This window comes from Abramis brama (genome assembly GCF_963993115.1).
Source record: "Abramis brama genome assembly, chromosome: 15".
Taxonomy (NCBI): domain Eukaryota; kingdom Metazoa; phylum Chordata; class Actinopteri; order Cypriniformes; family Leuciscidae; genus Abramis; species Abramis brama.
In genome coordinates, this window is record NC_139977.1 from 20,233,633 (window position 1) to 20,254,791 (window position 21,159).

The window sequence follows — 21,159 nt, forward strand, 5'->3', positions numbered from 1 at the left end:
GAGAGTTTGCTAGCTAGCTATGTTTTTTTGTTTTTTGTTGAAGTAGTACTTTTCCCTATGCACGTGTAAATGCCTGATGTTTAATATGTTTATGATGATGTTTAAAGTTTAAACACTTGTACTCTAATATAGTTAAATATAAACATGCTCATTCTAATCATATTGTACATCTGTTCTTGCTTTAGGTGTGGTGAATGTCAAAAAACTGCCCCAGGCTGTAAGAGACATGTGTGTCCCTTTTAAAATTGTAGAATTCAGAAATTGCAGATGTTTTTTCAAAGACTGGGTGGGGTACTGTGGAAACGGAAGATGTGGAGACCTGCGAGGGTTTTATACAGACCCTGAATTTCCTGAGCATTGCCCAGACTGCCAGTTTTAGGGGTCAGGAATGAGGTGTGGTGTGCACAGTGTGCAATAGTTTATTTGGAACTGTTCATGTTTTATTTTCTCTTGAAATAGGGACTTCCCCCACAACCTTACAGGCCTGACTGTGGCATCTTCATTCTGATGGTCAGATTTGACTAATTTTACTAATTAGATTGTGTAATTTCCAATAAATATTGCAAAACCATGAAGTGTTAATTTGATCTGGATTGTTTGGTAAATTGTCTGATCATGTGAATCTACATATATTTTAAAAACAGAAGTGGTTACATTTACAAAAAAAAAATAAGAATTGAATATCCAAATGGGCAAGGCAAAAAACTGTGGTCAATTAACATGTACAAGTCTGCTGTATTGACAAAACGTTATAGTCCATTGATCTAGGCTGAATTTAAGTCACAAAAAATAGTGATATGATCTGAACAATATATATTTTCAAGGTGGTTCTTGTGAATGCAGTTTGCATGAATTATTGATGTTATAATATTAAGTATATTATTGAGAATTGTTTTATGTAAAGAGATATGATAAAGATCATATTTCAATTTGCACACAGCTTTTATATTATATATTTTAAGTCATAAAAGTAAAATGACAATACGGAAAAGACGTGTACAATTAAACCTGCAAAGAATGCTGTCTATCCACTGGTGAAAACAGAAAATAAATATGCTGTCTATCCAGAGGTGAAAATATAAAATAAATATATGTCAATCCAGAGGTGAAAATATAAAATAAATATATGTCAATCCAGAGGTGAAAATATAAAATAAATATGTCTATCCAGAGGTGAAAATGTAAAATAAATATACTGTCCATCCAGAGGTGAGAACTAAATATGCTGTCTATCCAGAGGTGAAAATATAAAATAAATATATGTCAATCCAGAGGTGAAAATAGGAAATAAAATTGCTGTCCATCCAGCGGTGAAAACGGAAATTAGCGGCGAAACGGAAATGACGGAAAAAATGGAAATGACGTAGGCTGTCTATCCAATGGTGTCCAGCCAGTGGTGTCTAGCCTCTAGCCGGAGGTGAGTCTGCGGGGCTGCAGCCGGATGCCTCTCGGCAGGTGTGGTGAACACATGGGTGTTTCTTCACCTGCCTGGCCTCAGCGTCAGGAAGTATCGCGTGATATGAGGTCTCGCGATGTAACGAATTGCTTTATGGCACTGCACATACACTATATAAACATTTATATGCTAGCTTTATGTGTATCATACATAACGTTACCTCAGTGGACATGGCTCCGTGCGTTCGCTGGCTTCTTTGAAAACAAATGCACATGACAGGAGGGGGCGAGTCGCCAACGAATTTTGACGACAGTCAAATATCTATTCCGAAGCTGTAGGGGGAGCTCTATAGAGAAACCCGCGAGCAAAAAGCGAGAAAACTGCAAATAAATTGCCAAAACTGCATAGCGCTGCTTTAAGTTACTTGAAACATTGGACATTTCTGTGACATTTTCTGATTATTATTTTCAGAGCAGTTCCACTCCCAACACATGTAATGATTTCTTACACGTCTCTTTCAGTCACATGTGAGACATATCCTGTTCTCCCTCGCTCTCTCTCTCACTCTGTCTTCATCTCTCATCTGAAAGTACCACTGAGAGTTGAACTGTGAGCTGTCACTTGTCAGTAAATGTGTGAGTAATGAGGACGTGTCTCTTGAGTGATCTATGTCTGTACTGCTGGATGAGAGATGGCGGGTGTTTTACGGATGCTCTTTGTAGTTTTCTGTCCTTTAATTCTGTCTGAGAGTGGAGATGATGGTAAGTGATTTGAGATTGTATATAATAAACTGAGAATGTATAAACTGAAAATTCAGAGATTATTATTACTTTCATTTTTTTTATACGTTCTGAACATTTTTGGGTAAATTACTCTAAAAAAGAAATGAATTACTTGCTACTAATTACACCACTAATAATTACTAATTACTAATCTTCAACAGTGTAATTAATAACACTGGTTCTGAATGGAAGCGATTATTAGATTATTAGTCTTAAGTCAAATCACCGGCAAGTGCTCCAGCATTATGACTGTAAATGTAGCTAGATTGTGTGTAGTGATTTATTATGATATGATCATAAAGATATGTCTTTGGGGGAAAATTCATATGTGAAACGTTCATTTAAGGTAGTTTTCATTGAAGCACACTAACAAGGGTGACTAGAAAAACGTTGGTTTATGTTTTTCTTCTCTCGGTTCATTTTAGATTGGTCTGAGAAAGAAGTGATCTGCACATCCATTTTGACCTTAAAACAGAATAACCTCACCTGTTCGCTAAATGATGAACCCAATGAGGAGGTCAAATTCGCAACACTCTGGTATTTCATTAGACATATTTACTATAAATGGGTGTGGAATATATGTCAGAAACTGAATATTTAAAAATGCTTTTGTTATTATAAAGTGTGTTTTAATGTAATGTGAATCAATGTTTGCTCTAAACTCTGATGTTGAACTGGAAATGTTTTCTTTTTCTTTTCCCGTTTAGCAAAACAATAGGAAAAACAATAGAAATAAAAACTTGTACAAATGCTACTCTAGGCCCACAAGACTTTACTTTTAAGAGTTTGGCGATACTTAATGATTACAAGCTCGAAGTACACACAGGAGAAGGGGTTATTGAAAAAGACATCGACCTGAGAAAAATTGGCAAGTCTATCTATCTATCTATCTATCTATCTATCTATCTATCTATCTATCTATCTATCTATCTATCTAATCTATCTAACTAATCTGTCTTTGTCCTTGCAGTCAAAATCCCAGCTCCTAGAATAAAGCTTGGCGATAACACGGACGACACAGAGGAAGTTTCCATTTGGATTGAACACAGCCATGAATATGTAACCACACCTGCATTTGAAGTGGAAATCTGTGGGGACAAACTTACAAACAAGGTGTTTTTCCCAACAATTTGTTTGTTACACTTTACCTTTCTTAAAAATTAAGATTCGAGTTTGTTTAACAAATAAACAACACCCTTTCTTTCTTTACAGACCATCAGGCATACTATTAAATATAGGAACTTCAATATCCACAAAGACAAAATTGGTGGAGATGGTGTTTACTATACACATGTTAGAGCAAAACCTGCCGAATATTTTGACGGCGACTGGAGTGAGTGGAGTTCAACTGCCAATTTCACTATAAAAAGTGAGTGGATCATTGATTAAATGTCAGTTACATGAGAGGTTACATGTGAAATATGCCAATAGGGTTATGAATGAATGCTGTATACTATTTTTAGTATGATAAACACCTAGGAGGACTTAATCTGAAGGAGCAAAGAACCCTTGTTGGGCTTTTTACACACATTATTGGGTAGGTGAAGAATCAAATAGCATTGGGATTAAGAAAATGTGCTTTTAACCGTTATTCATCATGCCTGATTAATTGTGATGATGTAAATTATGACACACATTCTACATTTACTATCAAAGCAAACGTCACTTCACTATCATCACTTCACATCACCATCGGCTTCTCTGTCTTTCTGGTGCTCATCATCAGTTTGGGGGCGTTGTTATGGAGAACGCAGTGAGTGTTTTTTCATTTTATAAATGTATTTTATGTATTTTCTTTTTCTTTTTTTAAATGTACCAATTGTTTTCTCACCCAGTATAAAAGACTACATCACACCAAACATCCCACACCCGAAGGCAACTCTCGCACAAATGCACAGGGCAAGAGAGGTAATTCAGTTTGTCCTGTGTCTCATTGCTTCACTTGACGTTCTGCGAAATTAAACAACAAGATGTGCTCAATGTCCTCATGCAGAATGTTTTTGCTTTTTCAGGGTCTTCCTATCACTTTCAGCCCTGAGATATTCAGCGATTTCTTCATACACCGTGTGGATTACGTTGATGAAAAACCATCTGCTCTGGAGTTTGAGGACGGTCTGGAGGAATGCTGCTATAGCCAAACCAGTTCCTTAAATACATCATTGAGCGAAATGGACATGAATGATGAACGGCCTCCGAGAGAGCAGTCCCACCTGAAAATTAGATTGTTAGATGAATCAGATTTGTCAAAAGGAAGCGAAAACAGTGGCCATCAGGGTGAAACGGCCCCTCAACGAGAATGCAAAGACGAAGCCTATGTCACTATGTCCAGCCTCTTCAAAACACAGTGAACAATTCTAGTTTACTGGTTATTTTACAGACCCTTGGTAGAGGAAGTTATTCTGCGTACATGATAAAAGGTTAACTAACATTGTATGTGATGCATTTAAAACCCGAGAAGCCTGTTATGTATAACGAGACGCTTTTACACGTTACTAGACGTGTCCGGTTTGTAGCTCTGGGCTAACCATGTTTGTACATATCGTAGCAGTCATCCACAGGTTTCATTTTCAACCAAGCATCACGCACAGCTGTGGTCTCCATTGTGGTAGCCAATTTCCTTCTGAATGTTTCAGAAACACAGGCATTAAGTGTGAATCTTAGATAAATCCACATTTCTGAACTCCTCACACATATACTCGGACCTCATGTAACTGCTGCTAGCCTCAGTGCTCTCTTTATCCATGGATATTTTCATCTGTATATATACCTGAGCTGAGAGATTTTTATCCTCTGTTAATCTCACTCAAAAGTAATACATACAGTTCAAGTGGCACTTTTTCAATGACCAGAGGATCTATTTATACAACATTTTCTGTGTGTATAAAAAAGCATCTGCTCATAATGCTAATTCTGTAATGCATTTATCATTATATATATATTACAGTCTTAAATAGATGTGTAATAAAGGAATGTATACAAATTATATGAAATATTCCACTGATATTTCCAAAGTTGCTAGATTTGTTCATAAAGTTGTTCATTTTAGTTCTGATAGAAAATTTTAAAAGCACCATAACAAACCATTAGTCCACATAACCATAGAATATATTTTCACATTTCATGCGAATCATCTCAAGGAACTTGTTTTTTTTAATAACATTTATTAAATGAGTCACTTTTTGTAAAATAGCATTTGCCAGAACATGCACAACTAAATCTGAAGACTCACAATATATCACCATATACCACACTTGTTTTAGTTATGATGCAACAAGGTGTTTTACACTTAAAAAACAATTAACTTACCAGTAACACATTTTACACATAATTCAAGCTTCTACAGTACTTCCATTTTCCAGATTTATTGTTAATATCCTACAAATTTGTGTCAGATTTATTAACCCTAACTTGCTTTGATTTCACAAGCATTATCAATTGGTTTACAAGCATAACCCTTCATAACTTCCATGCATTCTTCATCATTAAAATAAAATACACATCACTATCGATAGAAGCACTGACTCCACTGTAATAGTTCCAGAATTCATCTTTTGTCACCTGTAGATGGAAAAGAAGAAATAATGTTATTACACAAACTGGTAGCCCTTACATAGACCCAAACTACACCCAGAAGAAGGATAATCCCAACCTGGAAAGATAGCGAGACATTTGGAAGTTAATTTATAACAGACTTAATTTGTATTTGAGTTTTTGAGTGTTTCTCACGTAGGGATCCAAGCAGGTGCAAAGGCAGCTTTCATTAGCCAAATAAAGAAGATGCACACAATCACAAGACACAAAGTCTTGCAACAATACCACACCACCTGCATTTGTTAGATGGTGTGTGGCTGATTCTGGAATAAAACAATACATGCATTAGTGCAGCTGCTTGTCTGCAGTGAGAAACACTCTGTGTGATTAGTAAGTGGTTGATTTCTTTGATTGTAAGAGGTAGATTCCCAAAACCCCAAAGTTAATAGTTGTAAGACACCAAAGGTAAACTTGCCACCTTATTTTAGACTCAACCCTGTCAAAACTGTGCCTGTTGTTTTTAACCTCTGGTTCAATACAGTATGTATGTATACTGCTTTTCATTTCTTAAACAACCATGTAGGAGGACACATCATGGCCATATTCCAGGATGACAAAGCCATACAAGACCTTGACCAAAAAATGATGCACCTCTAGATGGAAATAACATCACAACATTTATTTCCATCAAGAGGAGCATATATTTTTGGTCAAGATCTTGTACTGACGATGCAAGAGTCAAGCACTCCACACATCCGAAAGACTCAATGAATTTAAGGTCTGGAGTCAAAGCTGCCAATTCATGTGTGAAAATTATTCTTCATGCTCCGTCCTGACCATTCTTTCACAATATGAGCCTGATGAATCTTGGCATTGTCATCCTGGAATATGGCCATGATGTGTCTTCCTACATGGTTGTTTAAGAAATGAAAAGCTACACACTCCATCGATTAGGTTTAGAATAACTATTGCCAAACATTTATCAACATCTTATATATCTCGATATATCTCATATATCTTAACATCTCATATATATCCAGACTTTTGTCTGCAATGAACATGTTTGACAGGGTCATGATGACAGGGTCAAGACATGTTTATGCTTCAGGTTGACCATCTTTGTTCTTTACCCAAAAATAGATGCCTCAGAAGTTTAGTCAAGCTTCCATGCATTTTTCATCATTAATATAAAGTAGATATCTGTGTCAATGGATGCGCTCACGCCGGAGTAGTAGTTCATAAACTCCTCTTTTGTGACCTGATATATGGAGACATTTAGCATGATCAAAGAAAACACTGTAGAAAGGACTTCTTATGGTGCCACCGATTGAACTGGGTGGTGCTTAAAACCAAAGACAAAGCAATTCTATTCTAAAAGATAGGTCTGTTAAATATTAGTACATTACTATGCTGGATACTTTAAATTTTAGATGAGACAACTGTATTTTCAGCATCTTCATACCTTCCCATCCTTGTCATCCGGAGAGTCAAAACTGTCCAGGAACTTGCGGAATATTTGGTCTTCGGTCCACTCACCGTTTTGATATTTAGGGTGATGTTTGACATTGTATACTCCTCTCAGATCCTCTATTGTAATCACACCATCTCCGGTCTTATCCAACTTTTTAAATGCCTGTAACACCACCTCCTTTCTGGCGTTAGACATGGCTGGCTGCAATCACAGGAATGAAAATAATAACATACGCACAACTGTCATTGCACTGGTCAACTAAAAACACATCGTTCAATGCGTTTACCCTCAGAGACATAAGAAACTCATCAAAGTCAATATATCCACTGCCATCCCTGTCAAAGTGCTGGAAAAGTTTTATAGCGTCTTCTTTCTCGACGAGCACACCGTAGTCACTCAGGCCTTTCAGGAACTCCTTCATGTCCAGTGTGCGACTATTGTCATCATCCATGATCCTAAAAGTTCTGAGAACATCAAACTGTAGTCAGATATCTGCACTTCAGTCTATATGAAGAAACGCACCTCATGCACACTGTACCTGCCCAGTCCCTTGATGCCTGCGGACCCTCGTGCCAAACACTGCAGCCTTAGTCGTTCAATGGGGTCTGAGCAATTGGTCAGCTGCTTCTTGGCATTGATTGCCATCTCTCGATCGTGCCGTGATGTACCTGCCATCCTACACCTATCTGATCTGAAGGTGACAAGACTGATTTTTAGGCTTACTTATGTGGGTGCACTCTTAAGAAAATAAAGGTTCTTCTATTGCAGAGCTGACACCCTTTTGGAACCTTTATTTATGAGTGTAGTTGATGCATAATGGACTATATATATGTGTGTGTGTGTGTGTGTGTGTGTGTGTGTGGTCCATATAAACTACAAATATTCCATATAGTCTCTGAATATGACCTCATAAAAACTGCATGCATTGTAATTATAATAATATACAATAATATTATATTATGATACAATAAAGTCAGCTTTAGTAACGTTACACAGTTTAGTCTTTGAGTAATACTAACTGTATTGTATCGCAGTAAGGAAACAACATGCTCTTAAAATATACTGTAATCCAGCAAACAAGTACATCATGACTTTATTCCTTCTTAATACTCTATTCGCTGCATACTCACATAGAGAAGTGAAACAAAACTATGATTAATGTGCTAAAACCACCTGGATTTCCGTAGCGCTGCTTTGGGCTTTCCTGTTTAAGCGTTCACCGTTTCCACGGAGACGAGTTCTTGCATTTGATTGGTCAGTCTTGCTACAGGTGTTTGATTAGGCGATTAGATCATCATGTTTGATCTTCCGCTGTTGTTCAAGTTTACTGGTTGCTCAGCCAAAGGGTACAAAAACAACGCGAAACATAATTTTGAATATGAAATAACTACGGATATGACTACTGCAGATACCTCAAGCCGAAGTCTTGCTCGAGAGTCATAAAAATGATTTTTGTGCAAGTACATTCACGTTTTAAGACTCACACAACAGATTTCGTTATAGAAACGTTAGAAGACAAACATGAACTTTAAAATATTGGCATTGAAGCAAATATGATTTAATCAATCATTTATTAATAACTGCAAGATTACATTAAGTATGTGTCCATTTGGAATGTACCACAATTCATTTACACCAAACATACAAATCAACAGATTCCAGCATCAGATTCCAGTTCCAGCCTTCATCATCATAGTACTTGAGTACTGACCAATGACCATATCAAGGTACCATAAAAAGATTACACCTCATTGGCAACATAATTCATATCTTCATAAATACACAGTAAATGTGAATACACTTAGCAGTAAACCAAAAGGTATGAATGAAAAAAAAAAAAAAAAAAACAATGCCCTTTTTATTTATTTAAACCTAAAGGGCTACGTTTACTAAGAAAATACATTAATCTGAGATTAAACCATGATGCTTAGCATTTGTGGAGAGAACAGACAAATGTTTACAGTTAAATATAACACTAGTTAGAACTGCTACTGCACTTCCTGTGAGAAACAATATGCAGTAGAATATCATATCATGCAAACATTTACATTTGATATGCTTGATGACCCTATGCACAAGGAGAATTTCATGTATTTAAAAAAAATGTGATTCCCTCAAATCTTGCCATGCACTCACTAGTCTTGTTTTATAAGCTTATGTTGCTAACCAGATTCCTTCAACACATTTGCATACTGAAAGTCTGTTTTCTATAAGAAAACTGCACTTGTGATAAAGAGATGCTTGTAAGTCTCGAAAACCAGCCCACAAGAACGTGTTGTAACCCCATTTTTTTAAACAATCATATTGCGTCCTTAAAGCTATTTCAACAGTTTTGCCTATTCTGAATAAGTGACAAAAATGACAATGCTATTTACAAATGGTCTATCTGACATTCATCCACAAGACTAGTGCTAAAATAATGTAACAAAGGTAACTTCATTATAAATGAGATGTGCAAGGTCTAAATAATAACAGTCATGTGAAACAAGAAAAGCAGCAGGTTATGTGTCTAAAATCAAAAGACATAAATTATACAACTTCATGTACCATAAATATATAAAAGAATAGAAATAATGGAAAAAATACTTAAAACTAAATTACACCAGGACTTAAATTATATATATATATATATATATATATATATATATATATATATATATATGAGATGAGAAACAGCTAAATCCTGTCTGTCTGTAGTACCTTTCATGGCTCAGTGTTTCGACTGTTCAACTTTACATTAACTTAGACTCATTTCTTGAAATGGATTAAAGAAATGAGCAACAACAACAACAACAAAAAAAATCCCATTTGTCACATGCAGCAGTCTGAATGCCTGGCACTTCAAAATGAGTGTGTGCATTTCTCTATGTGGCTTTTATCAGGAGTTTATCAGGACGCATGCAGATAACTACACTGCATTACAGGATACAGGAAGTTGAAGATGTTTGAAAAGAGAGGAACAAACCACACATGTAGAGATGAGTGTTTTTAGAGGTAAAATTCATCTTATTTCCCCCTAGACAGTGTTTTTGACCAAAAAGAGACATTAAACATCATCAAAGATTCGGCTTCGAGAAGACGACATTGAGAGGTACCTTCCACCGGCATGTCTGTGGGAGAAAGAAACAGACATGTGAGCGCACAAGATAAACCTCGTGACAATAGAGTGCTGAAGGTTCCATCATCCCCAAAGTCAATGGGTTTCTTGAATGGGTTTTTGGTTAAACACCTGAAAAAGTGTCTGTGGTTAACACAAGCTCAAGATATTTTTATTCTACGACATAAAATACCTCAGTAATAATGCTTTGTGATTTTTTTAAAAAGCTTTTACTTGCTAACAAGCAGCTAAATGGAACTACACAGGGCCACTGAATATCAACACACCGAACAGGAAAACTCATCTACTCACTAGTCCACTTTTACAGCCTTCTGTGTTTATAACTCAAACTTTCAGGGAAAATGTTTGGAGAAAGAGTTGTCGGAAGCTTAGTGAAGACCGTGCTGTAGTTTATAGCCTATGTTTAGCTTTTTGGATCTGCCGATTGCATTTAGGCTTATTTGTGAAGATTATCATGATGAACAAAATGTGTGAGAATCATAAACCTTTGTTGGTCACAAAGCTTATTTTTGGCAATAATCCAAAAGCCAATTGAAAAGGGGAACTAGGGTGATGCTAACTTCCAGGTTGACCGACAAAATTCTGTCATGCCCACAGCCCTCATAAAACTCGATCTAACCTGCCAGGGTCAGATTGCAAAGGGTCATCAGTAAGTGTCTCAGCATTGAAGTCCAATGGCTCAGCGTCTTGCAACAACTCAATGCTGTCTCGCCCTGACTGGTTGCTGCTACGCGTGTACTTGGCCTCTGCGAAGAAAAAAGAAAAAGAATTCCTGCTTCTTTTTGGAATTCACTTAATAATAAACACCCTATAAGAATACTACAGGGCACACGTCTTATTGGGCATTAAACATACGTCGGTTTGTGTTTGAATTTAGGGTTTCACCGTAGTTGGTTTCCTTCATCTCAGACATGGAGGTTCGGTTTCTGGCAGCAATATCATCTCGCTGAACATAACGCTCTCTCCATTCCTGTCACAGGGAAACATGTTTTACACAATGGAATAATCAGACGTTATAATCGCTATAATCATTAATTATAGAAATAATCTTACTCTTCGTCTGTTTTCCCCATCTTCTATTCTTTGCCGTTTTCTTCTTTCTATGCAAAAGACAACAAAATAAGTCACATACATGTCCTTGATTAATGTTGGATGGCACCATTTTAACTGTCAATGTTTTTGTCAGTGGTGACTACCCCTCTGACGCATTGAGGTTTTCACCACTGCAGATAGTAGAGCTGTAGCAATGAGGAAAAGTGATTCCTGTTTGAATCATCATTTATTTCTGTTTACATCTAACCATAGCAACCACAGGAGACCGTTTAACTTTGTTTTTAATCTACTGGTCGAACATTTAGATCCGCTTCAAATGACATCTTTCTCATTTTAAAAAACATTTGATCATAGTTTTGTTTGGGTTTTTTTGAAATTAGTTTTGTAGACCAAAATAGTCTTTATTATGACAGGTGGTCTAATAAATTTGTTAAGCACTAATATATATATATATATATATATATATATATATATATATATATATATATATATATATATAATATATATATATAATATATATATATATATATATATATAGTGCTTTTTGAAGCTTACTTTTCAAAAGTTTGAGGTCAGTATTTTTTTTCGAAGAAGCGAATACTTTTTTTCAGCAATGTTTCTTGAGCACCAACAATAATTCAACAATAGAGCAGCAAGTCAGCGTATTAGAATAAGTAATGGCTGTTGAAAATTCAGCTTTGCGATTACATGAATAGTTTACATTTTAAAATATATTAAAATAGAAAACAGATATTTTAAATTGTAATATTTCATAATATTGCTGTGTTTAATTTGATCAAATAAATGCAGCCTTATTAAGCAAAAGAGACATTTTACTCACACCAAACTTGCATTTTATATTTACTGTGTATATACTATTGACCTCTGCGCAGGAGTTCTCTGCCTTCATCTATGAGGTCAGAAGTCAATTCGTTCTCTCCCATGAACTGCTGGAAACCCAGGAGGTTCAGACAACGTGTCCCAAGACTGGACAGAAAGTGGGGAAAAAAAACAATTTTTTAGTTTTCAATTAGTCAGAAACTACAACATAACATCTGACACGGAATACCCATCACACATGAAATTCTGTCTGATAATTCATAGATAATATTAGACACACCTGAAGAATGTAGCAATACAAAGAATGACGATCAGCATGGGGTAATATATGTAGAAGCCGTTGGCAATGAAGGACAGGACCCGCATGGAACCCATGATCTACAACATTAGAGAAGGTTCATTTAATGCTTAATAGTACATTCAAAAAGGGCATTCTGGGCCATTGAAGCCTTGTTCTCTAAATTTCATATAATGGTAAAAGACTTACAGAGGTGTATGCCGTCTGCTCCTTTGCTTGGTGGGATATGGCAGAATCCATGTGAATCAGTCCCAGGAAGTTTAGACAAAGTGGTGGAGTCAAGCGGCAAAAAAGCCTAGTAAACAACACACAGGCTTTGTGCTTTATCAGAGAAAGACTAATGACAAAGTTTACTGACAATACAAGTTTAATACACTCAATACTGCTATGCAAAACATACATGCCGCTGAACTGCAGGCTGTAGGCATCCGTTTGGTGATGTGAGGCCAGGTAGTAGTAGTTGAAGACTCGGATGCGAAACACAGTGGAGTAGACGCAGGTGCAGAGGAAAAAGATGGTAATGAAGCACGCCATCTACAGACCAAAAATGACAATATTAGCTTATGTTTCAGCTAATCTCACCAGGTCAGACTGTCAGTAAGCTCTTAGTTTTGGTGTATTGCAGGAGTCGGCAACATTGACACAAAGTGAAAAAAATAAGTAAAAAAATAGATCAAATGAAATCATATATTAAAATAATTGTATTTAACTATTTTACTTAAGAAGAAAAGATAAGTTCAAACTTTCTAATATAAAAAAAGTGTACGTACACTGAACAAAATTATAAACGCAACACTTTTGTTTTTGCCCCCATTTTTCATGAGCTGAACTCAAAGATCTAAGACTTTTTCTATGTACACAAAAGGCCTATTTCTCTCAAATATGAATGGAATACGCATATTCCACTCTAAAATGTGCAGTTTTACTGTATTGGAAAATACCGAAAAAAAAAGAAAAAAAAAAGGTTGTTGATTGTGGACTGTGTAACTTCTCTTCAATGGCTGTGCGAAGTTGCTGGATATTGGCAGGACCTGGAACACGCTGTCGTATACCCCCCCAATACAGTAAAACTGCACATTTTAGAGTGGCCTTTTATTGTGGCCAGCCTAAGGCACACCTGTGCAATCATATATATATATATATACATATATACATATACATATATACATATATATATATATATATATATATATATATACACGTTTCAACAAAAATATTAAGCGGAACAACTGTTTTCAACATTGATAATAATGTTTCTAAGCACCAATTCAGCATATTAGAATGATTTCTGAAGGATCATGTGGCACTGAAGACTGGAGTAATGATGCTGAAAATTCAGTTTTGCCATCACAGGAATAAATTACATTTTAAAATATATATAAATAAAAACATTTAAAAATAATTTAAATTGTAATTTTACTGTATTGTTGATCAAATAAACACAGCGTTAGTAAGCATAAGAGACTTTTATAAAAAAAAAAATTAAATCTTACCAACCTCAGACTTAACATAATTGTACATAATTGAGTTTATTGACGTTACCTCTCCCATCTATATTTTTATCCATTTACTATATTATCACCCAGCTCTAATCTGCTAAATGTTACTTAAGGCATGAAGATATAAAAATGTAATAAACATTAACATCTTGATTTTCTTTAAAGTTGCTTTGAAACAATGTGTATTGTGAAAAGAGCTATACAAACACATTTGACTTGACTATTCACTTTTCTTAGATTACAGAGCTCAAGCAGACTCACCTCAATGTACAGGTAGTTGTAATCTCTCTCAGCAAGCTGGATAAACACAGCAAAGAGTGACAGAACGGGACGAGTACTGAAGAAAGTGCACTCAGACCAAACCACAGCCACCGAAAATAGTGACAGAACCACAGCCAGTATACGGTAAAACCACTGCTTCAGCAAACACTCCCAGTACCACTCTGATGAAGGAAACAAAGGACAGTAAAAGCAGGGTCAAAAGTGACACTTGTTTATCTAGATCTACTACCTACCTACTGTGGGGGTATAAATATAGCGTCTGAACCAGCCTACAGGTTCTGGAGGGGCAAAGCTGTGAACGAACTGCCGAGAGGTGCTGGTTTCGTTCTTGGCAACGTCCTCGAGATGTAAAGCCTGTTCCAGCAATATCTGCCACTGAACTCGTGTGCGATTGTGCCGCTGCACTGCGTAGATCACCTGAGAAACCAGCTGTCAGTATTATCTGTCAAAATTCATAAAACACAGAGAGAACGCCTGAGCGGTACCTGCTTGTGTAGTTTCGAAAGGCTTCTTTCAGAGGGATATGCGTTTTGTTTATCATCGAAATCCTCATAGTCATCCATGTTCCTGCCCATTTTCTCCTGATATTCAACTGGGCACTAAAAATAAAAAGCAGGTTTCAACTAAAAAGAGTGGCACGGTTCCTTCAATCACATACATAAAGTCGTCCTCTCACCTTTCGGAGAATGGTGTCTACGTTCTTCCTTAATGGATGATTATATTTGATCGATTCATTGATTTTTCTCACTTCCTATGATAAAAATAGACACAATATTGGCTGAATGGACTCAGATCTGACATGACCTTTCAAAGACCAGCTCACCCGGACTTATATATTGTAAACAGATGTTTATTTACAGCGTATAAACACACATGGCTTTCACCTCCATGACATCTTCTAGGTTCTCCTCTGAATCTGCCTTCTCTGTCATGAGCTTGGCTGCTTTGAAGTAAGTCTTGATGAGAAGGTGACCCTGGCGTGAGGACTCCCAGTACGATCGGGGGATCTCGACCAGGCCGTAACCCAACAGCAACACTAGAAGAAACAGACCCCAAGTGTTGGCCGCAGTGATGCCGATGGTTTGCAGCTCATACCTGGTGAAGTCATACAGAAAAGAAGAGTCAGTATGAACAGAACATTGTGATGACAACTGAAGAATTGTCTGGGTTGGTTTACCAACCAGGAGAGGTGCCACTGAGGATGCACAGCCACATAGATGAGAAGAGAGCCGAAGATGAAAAGGTATGTGCCATAGTAGATTGCATTCTCAATCAGGGCCGTCTTGATCTTTCCAGTAATGGAGAATCCTCCAGAGCGGGCATATGACTGCATGAATGGCAGAAGGAGCCTTAGAAGAGAAAACACCATTATTAATCACTATTTTTACAGTTAGCACATTCATGAGCAGACATAATACAGCATAGTTATTTATGCATTGTTTAAACCAAAGGTATTCAAAGGGGGTGCTCGAGGGCCCAGAAAATCTGAGATTTTTTTTCTTTTACTATGAATAGGGCATAGGGAAAAAAAGAAATTTACAAATAATATTTTCTAATAATAATTCAAATTAGATTTTAATTTGGCTCTAATACAATATAACCCTGTTTAGTAAAAATAGGTCTTTATACATGAAAGTATACTTTATTATTATTGTCTGGGAAGGGCATCATTCGCACTGGCATCATATTATCATATCATATTTTGTCCATGGCATCAAAACTTTTAAAACCCCTGGTTTAAATCACACAGTAGACTAAGGCTGCACACAAATTTTATGATTATATATCAATATGACTATTATTATTACTAAAACATTTTGAACAAAATAATAAACATTACTATTATTATTATATTTCACTGTAAAATAAAAATTAGAATTTAAGAAAAATAATAATTTTATTTTACAGTGCAACTGTAAAATTACAGTAATATTTATGGTTGTCTTAAAGGGTTAGTTCCCCCCAAAATTAAAATTATGTCATTAGTTACTCACCCTCATGTCGTTCTAAACCCGTAAGGTAAGACTTTTGTTCATCTTTGGAACACATATGAAGATATTTTTAATGAAATATGAGAGATTTCTGTCCCTCCATTGACAGCTTTGCAACTACCACTTTGAGGCCTCAAAAAGTTTATAAAGAGATCGTAAAACTAATCCATATGAATCAGGCTGTTTAGTCCATATTTTCTGAAGAGACACGATCGTTTTACATGATGAATTTAGGTTTTTATTGACATACAACTTAATCAGCGAACATAAACAGAAGATCAACCACTCTGGCTTTGCAAGAATAAATCTCATTGGTTCCTGCGGAAGCTCAAACGTGCTGCGTAACATGAGAACGAACCTCATTGGTTCTCGCATGTCAAGCGAACATGCTTGAGCTTCCGTTTACCACAACTGATGTGTGGTGAATGTTTATATATGAATTAAAGATCTGTTCATCAAATAAAGCGATCGTGTCTCTTCAGAAAATTTGAACTAAACCGCTCAATTCATTTTAATTAAATTTACGATCACTTTATGAACTTTTTGAAGTGTTAAAGTAGTAGTAGTTATATCTTCATTTGTGTTTCGAAAAGGAACAAAAGTCTTACGGGTTTGGAATGACATGAGGGTGAACTAACCCTTTAATTTCTTCATTTTAAAACATTTAACCATCGAGCTTGTATTTTTGTGGAAAATCAGGAGCCCTGACACTTTGGGAAAAGGGTTGGTGCAATGTTGCATTCCCAAATGTCTGTTCCCAAACAGATGCAGAGATGAGTTCACGGGGAGCAGCATTTACTGCAAAGCTAGCCGTTCTCTGAGACACTGAAAACAGTGGATCATGAGCTGATTGTGTGTAAATTAACATGAGTGGCACTACACTCTGAAACATGCAGTGCATGTATTTATTTAATTAAGCCTTTGCAATCTAAAAATAGCACTTCGCCAAATAGCAATTTTGTTTTCATTTCAATTACTTTGCAGCACTACAAACGACTTGAGTAGTAACAGTGACAAATAATTATCAGGAAGATTTAAGATGCCATTATCAAGTTTAAAAAGGGCAAACCTTTCTCACCAAGTAAGACACTGTGAGGTCCAATAAACAACCCTCCAGAACACTGGCATGATGCCATCTGGAATGTAGCTCCATGGTTTATAGCACACATGTTCAGTGCTTCGGGAAAAGGAACAAAATATATGTTCATAAACATGCAATATAACAACAGTACAATCAGAATAGGCCTAACTGAATACTTGAATTGCTGTTGAATTTACCCTTTACTGGGTGAGACAGAGGTGTTTGGAGTCGTCTGGTTTGAAATGACAGGGCTCACAGAGGGCGTCTGGGCATGTGCTCCCTGATCAATTAAACACTGCTTGTAGATTGTCTGAAAATCAATTGCACATGTTGTCTGAGTTGCATCAGGAATTAACAGTGCTGGACACTTTTATAGAGCGGGAGCCACACTAACCGTGCTGACATCCAGGGGAAGAATGAAGACGATGAGAAAGCACAAATACCAAGCCAGCAGTGTGCCAAAGAGAACCATGCGCTGCTGCTTCTTAAAGTCACCATAGCGATGCAGGAGAAAGAGAGCCAGGAAAAAGACAACCACAATCTCTATTCCCAGCGCTGCCCCGCTCATAGTGCAGGCCACACTCCGCTCACTCTTCCTGGGACTGAGAGCAACTGCAAACAGAGAGAGAGACAAAGACCAAATAACATTGGACAAGAAACAGTTAAAGACCACATAAAATGGAAGTTTGGGAGATTTTTAGATTTTAGACAAAAAAACTTTAAAAAAAAACTACCCACCACAACAACAAAATCTATGCTCACAGAAGACTACATAATATAGTGACTAATTATGAAAACTGTATTCTAGCAGATTGTTTACGGTGTTATATCTTGCACTATTTCAAATACTTTTGTATTTTATGTGTAAAGTAATTTAATGGGTAAAACATAGACTTTTTAATTATTTCAACTGATTGATTTGATTGTTGTTTGACATGAATGGAGTGTTTTATATGATTACAGAAAAAATTTGCCTTTTTGTGCCTAAAAAACTTTTTTATTTATTTTTATAAAACATACTTATGTGACTGGTATTCAAGCTATTGACAATATGCATCTCAAAGACCCTTTTGTTTTTCCTCATTTGAGCATAAAGTGTAATTATCTGTAATTGCTGGATTCAGTCACGCCTAACTAATCTCACTATGCAGACAATCAAGTTTGTTTACTGGGCGTAATGGGAAGTTGTGATGATAAATTCGACTTATTTCCGCGATTCAGTTATTTTCGGACAGAATCGGTTCTTCTGAATTCGGATAATCAAGTCGTAAACATTTCTACTATTAACACTAATATTATACGATTCAACGAATCATTGACTCAATAAATGCCTCAGACTGATTCAGTTCGATTCGTGAACAACTCGCTCAGCGCTGCATCTCCAAGCATCCTAAGTATGCTTTTGGAATGCTTACGATGCTTTTAGAAAACAGAAACCGGTTCATCATCATCATTATCAAACTTTATGCAAGTCTCAGAGTCCAGATTAAAAAACAATACAATACATAAAGAAATGTGTTACAAACGATTCAACCAATCATCAAAAAGATCCGATTTAAATAATGATTGATTCACGAATCGGATATCGCAAGAATAAAAACACACGCCTGGTTAACACACAAGCCTGCTGCGTTACTTGCAATTCGTTCCAATGTATACACTCTGTTTTGCGTCAAAGAGTGCTTCAATCGCAAACGATCTGTCAAAGCACAATCTCCAGCTGATCTTTTGGGCAGTGCCCGTGTTTCGCTCTGAATCATGGGATCGCCTTACCTCAGATCTGCTTCAGAGAAATATGTGATGCAATAAGCTTATACCTTATTTCATTTCATAGACAAATCAAGGTGCGTGATGATAAAATTACCTAGACAAAATCCACATTTCACGGATTTCCAGAAAATCACAAACGTCACGCCTCTGACGCATCTAATGGGCGGCGGCTTCTTCTAGTTTTACAGGCCAGACGCCATAGATGAATATCGCCAACTACTGTGCATAAGAGCAAATAACACTAAAATGCATTATAAAATAGAATTATCAGCAAAAAAAAGGAAAATTACAAATTCAAAATTTAATCCCATGGACACAGTGTCAGTCCCAGTAACAAGAAAAAAAAACTTTCATAAAATAGGCCTGTGAATTAGATGTTTGTGGACATTTGTTTATTATTCTCATGAGAAAAATTGCACAAAAGTATATATTGCAGAGATGTAGCTTTCTGGGACATTCTGGGTCACTTGAATTTTTCACAAGAAAGTAACACAAATAAGCATTGCCCAATATTACCCTGGCACTGTGCACATTTTGTTAAATATTTTCTAATTACAAATTCAGTGAAGTGCCTCGGGGACATGACAACATGCTTGATGTACGATAGAAATTATTTTATGACAAAAAATAATTATTATTTTTATTAATAATTATTTTTAATTATTTTTATTTATATAATAGACATACCAAAGTATTTTGAAAAGCTTTTAACATTTCGTTTTGGTGAACCACCACTTTAAAAAGTCTGGGGAACTGAAATATTCCTAAAATTCCAGGAATGGGAATGACCCTTCTACAAATGAAAAGTATTCAGAACAGCAGCTGGGGGAAAATAGTGCCGTACTTTGATTCTGCGAACGCAAAGTCGGTCCTGTAGGGGGAGCCCTATGCTTAAAAAATATCTCCTGACAGGAAGACAAAGGGCTGCTTCGCTTGGCTTGAACCTTTTTTTTATTTTTATTTTTTTAAGGAATAGTTCACTTTAAAATGAAAATTCTGTCATCATATACTCACCCTCATGTTGTTTCAAGCCTGTATGAATTTCTTTCTTCTGCTGAACACAAAGGAAGATATTTAGAAGAATGTCAGTAACCAGACAGTTTCTGGGGCCCATTGACTTCCATAGTATATTTTTTTCCTACTATGGAAGTCAATGGGACCCAGAAAAGTTTTTTTTTTACTTTTGTGTTCATCATGTAATTTGTTTATCAGGCAAATCATTTTTATTGTCAAGTACCCTTAACCCTCTGGGGTCCTTCGTGTAACAGTCACACTTGGGACCTTCGGGTCCAAATGGACCCGAAGGGCGGGATTAATATATAGAAAAAAAAATCATAATATTTTTTTTTTTACTTGTTTTTTATAATATTTTTTCTTTTCTTTTTTGGTGTTTTGAGATAATTTTATGATTTATAATTAATATTTATGCAATAATTATGACCCATTTTTTCCCATTGAATATAATAGAATTTTTTTATATATATATAATTTTTATTTTATTTTTATTAAAGCTGTATTTCATTTTAGAGTCAAGCCTAGGCCTCATGAAAGCAATTTTTGAAATGAGATGGGCGCCACCTGGTGGACACACTGAGCATTTTTATCACGCAATAGCACATTTTTACCACTAGTGGATATACAGCTCTCTGTAGAAAGGCTTGCGAATTCTAGTGATTTTTGCCTGAACAGATTTAGTCTGTTTTGCACTCTTGATGTTTAAGAGATTCACCCCTTCACTGTTGAGTCCTTTTTTCTTCATCCTGGCTGATTTGTAGATTGTATGCACCAAAAAACTCTGTGTTTTCATATTTTTGGCAATTTCCCATTCATTTCCTATGGGGGTCATTTTTGACCAAAGAGCAGAAGTTTGATGACCACTTAGTATGCTTGGATCATGACCTCAATATTTTTTGTGCGTTCACATACCTAATACCATAAAAGTCACCTAGTTTCGTAACATTCCGATGAAGCTGTGATTTTTAAAAATTCAAAACAGATTTTTGTAATCTGAATTTATTAGTGTGTATGTGTATAAAAGTGTGTTTGT

The 21,159-nt window shown here is 36.1% G+C and overlaps 3 protein-coding genes across 5 annotated transcripts; 1 reads left to right on the forward strand and 2 right to left on the reverse strand.

Annotated features, from left to right (window-relative positions):
• The first annotated feature begins 1,959 nt into the window (after positions 1-1,959).
• il7r (interleukin 7 receptor) lies at positions 1,960-5,160 on the forward strand. Its single transcript, XM_084136694.1, has 8 exons — positions 1,960-2,157; positions 2,604-2,715; positions 2,886-3,046; positions 3,149-3,291; positions 3,391-3,547; positions 3,835-3,931; positions 4,014-4,086; positions 4,191-5,160. The coding sequence occupies exons 1-8, from the start codon at positions 2,088-2,090 to the stop codon at positions 4,524-4,526; spliced, it is 1,149 nt and encodes a 382-aa protein (XP_083992820.1). The 5' UTR covers positions 1,960-2,087; the 3' UTR covers positions 4,527-5,160.
• Positions 5,161-5,263: 103 nt separating this feature from the next.
• Positions 5,264-8,498, reverse strand: capslb (calcyphosine-like b). Its single transcript, XM_084136695.1, has 5 exons — positions 8,311-8,498; positions 7,719-7,871; positions 7,467-7,644; positions 7,172-7,381; positions 5,264-5,736 (listed from the first exon to the last, which is right to left on the reverse strand). Exons 2-5 carry the CDS (start codon positions 7,853-7,855, stop codon positions 5,635-5,637), a joined length of 627 nt encoding a protein of 208 aa, XP_083992821.1. The 5' UTR covers positions 7,856-7,871; positions 8,311-8,498; the 3' UTR covers positions 5,264-5,634.
• Positions 8,499-8,734: 236 nt separating this feature from the next.
• Positions 8,735-19,331, reverse strand: lmbrd2b (LMBR1 domain containing 2b). Of its 3 annotated transcripts, none has more exons than XM_084137170.1 (18): positions 19,207-19,331; positions 17,737-17,954; positions 17,540-17,652; positions 17,340-17,438; positions 15,452-15,619; positions 15,155-15,365; positions 14,947-15,021; positions 14,756-14,869; positions 14,504-14,687; positions 14,250-14,431; positions 12,890-13,023; positions 12,679-12,784; positions 12,472-12,569; positions 12,235-12,338; positions 11,352-11,398; positions 11,154-11,268; positions 10,918-11,044; positions 8,735-10,290 (listed from the first exon to the last, which is right to left on the reverse strand). In XM_084137170.1, the coding sequence occupies exons 2-18, from the start codon at positions 17,908-17,910 to the stop codon at positions 10,227-10,229; spliced, it is 2,115 nt and encodes a 704-aa protein (XP_083993296.1). In that variant the 5' UTR covers positions 17,911-17,954; positions 19,207-19,331; the 3' UTR covers positions 8,735-10,226. The 3 variants fall into 3 exon arrangements, with proteins under 3 accessions (XP_083993296.1, XP_083993297.1, XP_083993295.1); XM_084137171.1 differs by having other exon boundaries at positions 19,116-19,237; XM_084137169.1 differs by lacking the exon at positions 19,207-19,331 and having other exon boundaries at positions 11,184-11,268.
• Between the last annotated feature and the right edge of the window lie 1,828 nt (positions 19,332-21,159).

Bases quoted from the DNA above. Each gene is read 5' to 3' on its own strand.
- il7r (XM_084136694.1), top strand. From the start codon at position 2,088: ATGGCGGGTGTTTTACGGATGCTCTTTGTAGTTTTCTGTCCTTTAATT. The intron at 3,047-3,148 runs GCAAGTCTATCT...TTGTCCTTGCAG, and splicing joins CATCGACCTGAGAAAAATTG to TCAAAATCCCAGCTCCTAGA. The intron at 4,087-4,190 runs GTAATTCAGTTT...TTGCTTTTTCAG, and splicing joins AAATGCACAGGGCAAGAGAG to GGTCTTCCTATCACTTTCAG.
- capslb (XM_084136695.1), bottom strand. From the start codon at position 7,855: ATGGCAGGTACATCACGGCACGATCGAGAGATGGCAATCAATGCCAAG. The intron at 7,382-7,466 runs GTAAACGCATTG...CTGTGATTGCAG, and splicing joins AGTTTCTTATGTCTCTGAGG to CCAGCCATGTCTAACGCCAG. The intron at 5,737-7,171 runs GTATGAAGATGC...TTCCATCTACAG, and splicing joins CGGATGACAAGGATGGGAAG to GTGACAAAAGATGAATTCTG.
- lmbrd2b (XM_084137170.1), bottom strand. From the start codon at position 17,910: ATGAGCGGGGCAGCGCTGGGAATAGAGATTGTGGTTGTCTTTTTCCTG. The intron at 14,688-14,755 runs GTACCGCTCAGG...CTGGTTTCTCAG, and splicing joins TTTCGAAACTACACAAGCAG to GTGATCTACGCAGTGCAGCG. The intron at 12,339-12,471 runs GTGTGTCTAATA...CTTTCTGTCCAG, and splicing joins TGTATTGCTACATTCTTCAG to TCTTGGGACACGTTGTCTGA.